Source organism: Eumetopias jubatus, unplaced genomic scaffold, assembly GCF_037043125.1.
Source record: "Eumetopias jubatus isolate StellerSeaLion01/CBP00866 unplaced genomic scaffold, mEumJub1_p1.0 scaffold_12, whole genome shotgun sequence".
NCBI lineage: Eukaryota > Metazoa > Chordata > Mammalia > Carnivora > Otariidae > Eumetopias > Eumetopias jubatus.
Genome location: NW_028274818.1, coordinates 20,979,188 through 20,986,065, shown reverse-complemented (window position 1 = coordinate 20,986,065; position 6,878 = coordinate 20,979,188). Strand labels below are relative to the sequence as shown.

At 42.2% G+C, this 6,878-nt stretch overlaps 1 protein-coding gene across 1 annotated transcript; it reads right to left on the bottom strand.

The window, feature by feature from the left end:
- Window positions 1-1,384: 1,384 nt before the first annotated feature.
- Window positions 1,385-5,559, bottom strand: RGS2 (regulator of G protein signaling 2). The gene is made up of 6 exons (XM_028104708.2): window positions 5,437-5,559; window positions 4,518-5,247; window positions 3,406-3,507; window positions 3,242-3,303; window positions 2,524-2,690; window positions 1,385-2,254 (listed from the first exon to the last, which is right to left on the bottom strand). Exons 2-6 carry the CDS (start codon window positions 4,625-4,627, stop codon window positions 2,060-2,062), a joined length of 636 nt encoding a protein of 211 aa, XP_027960509.1. The 5' UTR covers window positions 4,628-5,247; window positions 5,437-5,559; the 3' UTR covers window positions 1,385-2,059.
- Between the last annotated feature and the right edge of the window lie 1,319 nt (window positions 5,560-6,878).

Genomic DNA, 6,878 nt, shown 5'->3' with positions numbered 1-6,878 from the left:
TACAGAGCACCTGTTCTGTAATATCCTCATTGCTGGTGATGCAGGAATGCAGGAGGCAGTCTCTCATGGACCTTATGCCTGTCAGTACCAGACACTTTGGCTAAAATGAAAATTAGTGGAAGCACAATGAAAACAGTATTTAAACTATGGGGGTGGTGGGGGTGGTGGGGGTGTCAATTTTTTTTTTAAAGATTTTATTTATTTAAGAGAGAGAGAAAGAGAGAGGAAGAGAGAGCGTGCGCGAGCTGGGGGAGGGGCAGAGGGAGAAGCAGACTCCCTGCTGAGCAGGACACCCACGGACATGTGGCTCCAACCCAGGATCCTGGGATCATGACCTGAGCCAAAGGCAGATGCTTAACCGACTGAGCCATCCAGGCGCCCGTCGATTTTTCTTTTGGCAGATCAGGTTTGTTTTTTTTTTAAGTGCTTTACAATTTCTGAAGCTCCTTACTACCTCATGGGCAGTGGGATAGAAAGGAGGGTGTACATTGAGGAACCAGGGAAGTTGAGGGCTTCCGAGGTCACAAAGCTATGAGAAATTATTACTTAGGCTCAGGTATTGCAAATCTGAGATGAGGGCTCTTACTCTTTTTTAAAATTAAGACTGTAATCAGGGAGGTTGGAAAAGAAGCCTCCTGGAGAAGAGTATTCCTTTTCTAAATAACCAGTCTGAAAAATAACAGATTCAAGGCCCTATCAACTTGGAAAAAATCACATTCTTAGATTAAGAAACTAAAGTGTGCTTCTTTTGCCTTCATCATTAGCTAAAGTAACATGACCAGATTCTTTATTGGCCAAACGAAGGCAGGAGAGTCAGGAAAATTCTGATTTTTGTATTGATCATGGAGGTGAACAATTTCAGGTATGCATCTTGGAAGTTCATGCCAGTACCCTGTGGGGGAATTTAGAACCAAGGGAAATATAAAAGGCAGGCCTACATTCACCTTATTTTTTTTCATTTGAGAAGTTGAATTATGTGAAATATTCTGATGCTTTGTCTCCATCATAGTACTTCTTAGCTAGTCTTTGGTAGATACCCTTGAAGGGCTTTAAGGTCAGTTTTTTTTTTTTTTCATTAACAATAACTTGATTTTTTTTTTTTTTAACAAGGTTATATGAGAAAGTTTGATCCCAGGGTGGTTCTAAGGAGGTGGTCTGACTTCTCTTGGTCTTCATATGCTTATTAGGTTTAAAAAAGAGGTAATTGCAGGGAAGACATACTCCTATCCCTTCTGAGCACTGTCAATTCTTATTGAATAGGCACATCACCTGGGTTGCCTCTTCATTACTGGAAAGGTTTCCCTTGTATCTAACATATTTCCAGTTTAACAGCCCCCCCCCCCCCCGCACAACCCACAAAAAAGTCTCTACATCTGAACCAATATTCAACATTATTTATCAAAATAAATTTATTAAAAGTATTCAAAGACCACGTCAAAGTTTAGCTGCCTTCAGGACAGTTTTTGGCACTCATCATGGACAATGTAGTTTCCTACACGACAGCACTCATTCTATTACACCACTTAACAATTCAAACACAGACCGTTTCAGTTTTAGTGTTACATGAGACAACAGTACTGATGATCTGTAGTCCTAAGAACTTCAACACCCTTGCACACAGTAAACATTTTAATATTACTTATTCCTAAATAACTAAAACTAAAACCACTATGTGGTAACATGGACTGATTTAGGGAAAGATACACAGCCAGCTAGCTAAGGCCAAATAATCCCAGACCTCTTGATTTTTTAAATGTTTTTGGACCAACAGTATCACATCATACCTTGGGGTCTCACATTCCTGCCTTCCCAGTGTGAGACCCATCACATGCAGACCACTTTTTCCCTGTGTTCTGGACACAGCTACGGAAGCTGTCCCAATACAAGCTTCTCCTAGACAGTTACCAGCTTCCTGATTCAATAACTCTGAATCAGTAGTTCTGAGTGATGTTTCCTGAACACCCAGGCTAAGTTTAAGGTCAGTCTTTTTGGCAGGTCACAGCCTTTCCCCTTAGGCAAAAAATGAAATGTCCTCCACTTTTGGGCTCCCTTTCTCATCTCATGTGGCATGGGGCTCTGTGGCGATCTGTGGCTTTTTACACAAGTCCTGGTAGAATTCTGACTCCAAGAAACGGGGATAAGAGTTGTTCTCCATCAAGCTGTAGACCCTTTTCTGGGCAGTTGTAAAGCAGCCGCTTGTAACTTCTTGTATATTTTGGGCAATCAGAGTTTTGGTTTGAAAGTCTATGTTTATCTGAAATTAAAAAAAAAAAGTGGTTTATTCCATAATCAGAGCTAGAGATTGACACCTATTTGATATTTGAAAACAAGAAGCAAAAACTATAATGTGATGAGCTTCACTAGCCAGGTCATTGAAGAAATGAAATTAATCTAATTAAAAACTAGAATTAGTTTTTAAAAACAATTTTACTCCTCCCCCCTTAATTTAATTTGATGTCTTTTGTTTGGTGCTAAGAATGTTCAAAATATGCTGCAATGAAGAACTTTTTTGTCCCCCCTCACCTCTTTTGGAGCTTCTTTTTCTATGAAATCAGTATATATTTTTCTTGCTTTGGAGGACAGTTTTTGGGGTGACTTGGTTTTTTTGAAGTCTTCACAGGCCAGCCAGAATTCAATATTTTCTTCACAAAACTCAGATTTTAAAAAAGCCCTGAATGCAGCAAGACCATCTGGGGAAAAGGGAGGGGAAAAAAAGCATACAGAATGTGAAGTGGGTGACCAATTAATCCCTTAATTTTTTTCCAGACCTACCATTCTCCCACCCTTATATTTTATTATTTCTGGATGATAGCAATTTTCTCGATTTCACTCAAACTTGTAATCCTCAGAATCTGGCTCTTTAAAGACTAAGATGCTAATAGGCAAAATGCTTAAGTTGGCACACTGCTACAAAAATAGAAATACTTAACTTTGCTATTAATGCAAATATTTATAGGGGAACCTAAATTCCCTGGAAACATTGTATGCAGTGGAAAAGCTGATTCAACCTCAAGGAAAAGCAACTGCCACTACAATTTTGGCTAGTTTCTCTTTCCTACCTACAGTGAATAAACCATGCATTTCCATGGTTAAATACTAGGAAATAAAGGAGAAAAATAGGCATTATATTTTTAGTGATTGTAAAGCTGAATTCCCCTTGGGCAATCTGCTCTTCTGTTGTATGAACACCTTTCTACACGTGTGATACTTGAAATGGATCAAATTCAACAGGTTAACTTACATTTACTGGCTAGCAGCTCATCAAATGCTTCTGACCACAGCTGTGCTTCCTCAGGAGAAGGCCTACAAAAGAAAGTCTGCGCATTAGCTTGTGCACACCAGAGTTCCTCTTTTCAGCACAGCAGCTAGCTATTCATATTTGCAAGTACAAGATTTTCAACTTACTTGATGAAGGTTTGCTGTTTGCTTTTCTTGCCATTTTTGGGCTTCCCAGGAGAGGATGAATTTTGCAAGAAGTAGCTCAAACGGGTCTTCCAATCTTTTAATCTAAAAAAAAAAAATATTCACTAAGTGGCAACATTTTAAATTGCTACTGCAGCTGAAGGCATTTAATCAAATAAAGTCACCCAGTAGCTACAAACTAAATAAGACAAAACAAGAACTCTTCAAGTCAGTCTTACTCATTTTACATTTAAACCTAGCACCTATGTGCTGAACACAATTAGTTTCATCCATTCATCTGAACAGAAGTACTACCTTTATAACTAAGGGTAAGACTACCTAAAATTATTAGGTAGTTGGCATACTTCAAAAGGCAGATGCTATTTCTGGTCCACAAAAGGCAGCAGTTTTTCTGCAGCCTTAATTACAATTCTGAGACATTTCATACGTGAAACCTACAGTGGAGCGGCCTGGAGCCAGTCGGTATTCATTTCCCTTCTACCCTTAAGCAGGAGGCTCTGGACCACACTAGAAGCCTTGAGGGAGGTGGGTGTGTGTGATTGAGCCCCCCCCCCCCAACTACAACCCTCATTTTAAGCAGATGATGCATAACAATGATTTCAGTCTTTAGTGGCTGAGATATGCAGTTCCATTAAAAAACAAAAACGATTTTAAAACGAATATAATCAGAATCGACCAAAATACTCCTTTCAGAAGCTGTGTAAGTTGATCAAAACTTATAATGCAAGGTACCATTGCTGGGGATGCGCTTCAGCCGCAGGACTCTCGGATGTTATTTTAAATGCGGGGGGGGGGGGACAACCCGCAATTTCTTAGGCGCATCTACCACCGCCCCCATATCAAAAATTTTCTGTTCCTAAACTACCCGAGAGCCCTTCGCTCACGTAACAAAATCAGTACACACCACACAGATTTAACCTTATTTATAGCAAATTGACCTTTTCCATTTTTTTTTTCCTGCAGAGGCGCAGGTTACATAGTTTTCTTCCCCCCGCCCCCCTTTTTTTTTTGAGCCCGAATGTATCAGGTTTGCAGCAAACCGGGAGAGCCAGGTCCGCAGCGAGTGACGGGAGAGAGAAGAAGGCCGTACTCACAGGGTCCGCTTCATTTTTTCCCGCTTCTCCTCGCTCTTGGGGCTGTTGCCGGAGCTCTTGTCCATGGATCCGCAGTCGTGCTGGACAGCCAGGAACATGACACTTTGCATTATCTTCCCCCTGCTGGAGCTGCAGCTCTTTGCGGTGGGGCGCGCACCGCCGCGTTTATTAGAGGTGGCGGGGCTGGGGCGGGGCCTCACGCCGCCGGTCCCGCCTCCAGAGGGCACTAATTGGTCGGTTGCAGACGGGCCCAAGGGCGGGGTTGGCCCCGGCCCGCGGTAGTCACGGGAGCCGCCGAAGGGTCTCGAAGCGAGGTTCGCTGACGTCTGCGGCCTTTGCTTTGTACGCACTCGGGCCGAACGCGGCGGCTAGCGGTGATGGTGTGGGATCAGGCTGAGAAGGCTCCCTGCGAGCCACGGCCGGTGACCTTTGCCAAGGAGTGGTGGCCCGCGGCGAAGGGAGGGAGCCAAAGTTGGCTGCGGCCCGGCGGGGACGCTCGCCCTCTCCTCCCCTCCCCCACGCTTACGTGCTCCAAACCGCGAAGGGGAGTGCTGATTCCCCACCGGGAAAAACTTGCTTGTGGCGAACCTGGGTGCAATTGCCTTATTTTGAATTAAGATGTTTCCCCCCCTTTTTGAGAGCGCGCCCTCTTCCCACACCTCATTTCTTGGTTGGCAAACTGAGGCCGCTGGGAGACCCTCACCTGTTCCGCTCTGCGATTCGGTTTAGTCTGGGGGGAAGGAAAAGATGAAAGGGAGGAACTGTGACGATTCAGGGACAGGTGGTGTGACCTACTGTACCTACCGGCAGATTGGAACACGTTTGGGAATGAACGATAAATAGGGAAGGAACCGGAGAAAGTGACTATCAGATGACAGTCTTTTTAACAGGGCGTACATTTTTGATCACCAAAAGATACCTGATTGGGTCTGTCCGTGGGGTTGCAAGCTATTTCTCCGGAGTCCTTGGCTGCTTTTCCTTCCAGAACAGAAATCACAGATCTCCTTCTGCTGAGATAGAGGGAAACACCAAGACCTTCCAGCTGTAATGCGCCAGAGCCCTTCTTATTTAAGAGTGCAAGGATGCAGGATTTCCTCATGAGTCATTCTTAGTTTGCTTAGAATTTACCAGAACTACTTAATAACTTGCAAAGCGGGGAGCGGTAGAGAGGAGGAGCAAGAGACGTTAGTGGTTTACCTGAATAAGTTTAATTTGTTAATTCTTCAAAAATCAGCTCTGCTGTACCCGGCTTTAAATGTTTTGATTGGGAAGGACAAACAGAGAACCTCCACAATAAATAACCTCAGAGCAATTACTTGGTTTCAGGTAACAGAACTGTACAATGGAATATTCAAATGGTTTCCCCATCAAGCATTTCAGTAGAAAATAAGATTAACAGCAATGTTAGGCTACAAATATTCTCCCTGCTTTGCATTAAAACTGCTAAAAGAAAATTGGAACTAGGGCGCCTGGGTGGCTCAGTCCTTAAGTGTCTGCCTTCAGCTCAGGATCGAGCCTCACATCTGGCTCCCTGCTCAGCTGGAAACCTGCTTCTCCCTCTCCCACTCCTCCTGCTTGTGTTCCCTCTCTCGCTGTGGCTCTCTCTGTCAAATAAATAAAGTCTTAAAAAAAAAAAAAAGAAAATTGGAAATAGTTTAACTTCTCAAAGTAAGCTACCAGTAGTTGGAGCTCCAAGTTTGACTTGTAGGGTAAAATCTGTAATAATTACTAAAGAGAACAGCCATGAACTTTATTATAGAAAGGAAAATCATTTAGATTTCAGTAATAAATAGTTCAAAACATGTTTGTGAAATGTTAGAATGCTATTTTTCTCATGCATATACTCTATCTCTAAAAGAACCCAGCATAATATTCCCATCTATTTTCACTTTCTGATTATTCAATATTTATTAAATATGTGTGATAAATAGGAACTTGTGCTTTTTTTTTTGCCAGTATAAACCTTAATACATTATTCACTTAGAACCTTGGATGGTACCTGTACCCCTGAAACAAGTATATGTTGATAATATGTTATATATTAATAAAACAAACAAATAAAAACCTTGGCTGGTAGAATTCATTCACAGTGGAAGGTCGAAGAGTTCTGACAAAGAGACCGCAAGGAGAGAGAGCTGGATCTGTGTCTGGAGACCTAATTAAAGTCTCAGCTTAATCAATAAATGATAAGTAACTGTTGGGACAGTCTCATCACCCCTCCTGGAGCCCCAGTTTCTCATTTGTACTAAGAGTAATATATCTTTTTTTGCCAATTTCATTAGATGTTATGTGACTCAAGTGAGGGGCCTTTGTGAATTCTAAAGTACAGAAGTTTGGTATTAATTTGCATATGTGTGAAAA

Excerpts from the sequence above, each read along its gene's own strand:
- RGS2 (XM_028104708.2), bottom strand. The coding sequence starts at position 4,627 with ATGCAAAGTGTCATGTTCCTGGCTGTCCAGCACGACTGCGGATCCATG. Across the intron at positions 3,508-4,517 it reads GAAAAAATGAAGCGGACCCT|ATTAAAAGATTGGAAGACCC; the intron begins GTGAGTACGGCC and ends TTTTTTTTTTAG. Across the intron at positions 2,255-2,523 it reads AAAAAGAAGCTCCAAAAGAG|ATAAACATAGACTTTCAAAC; the intron begins GTGAGGGGGGAC and ends TTTTAATTTCAG.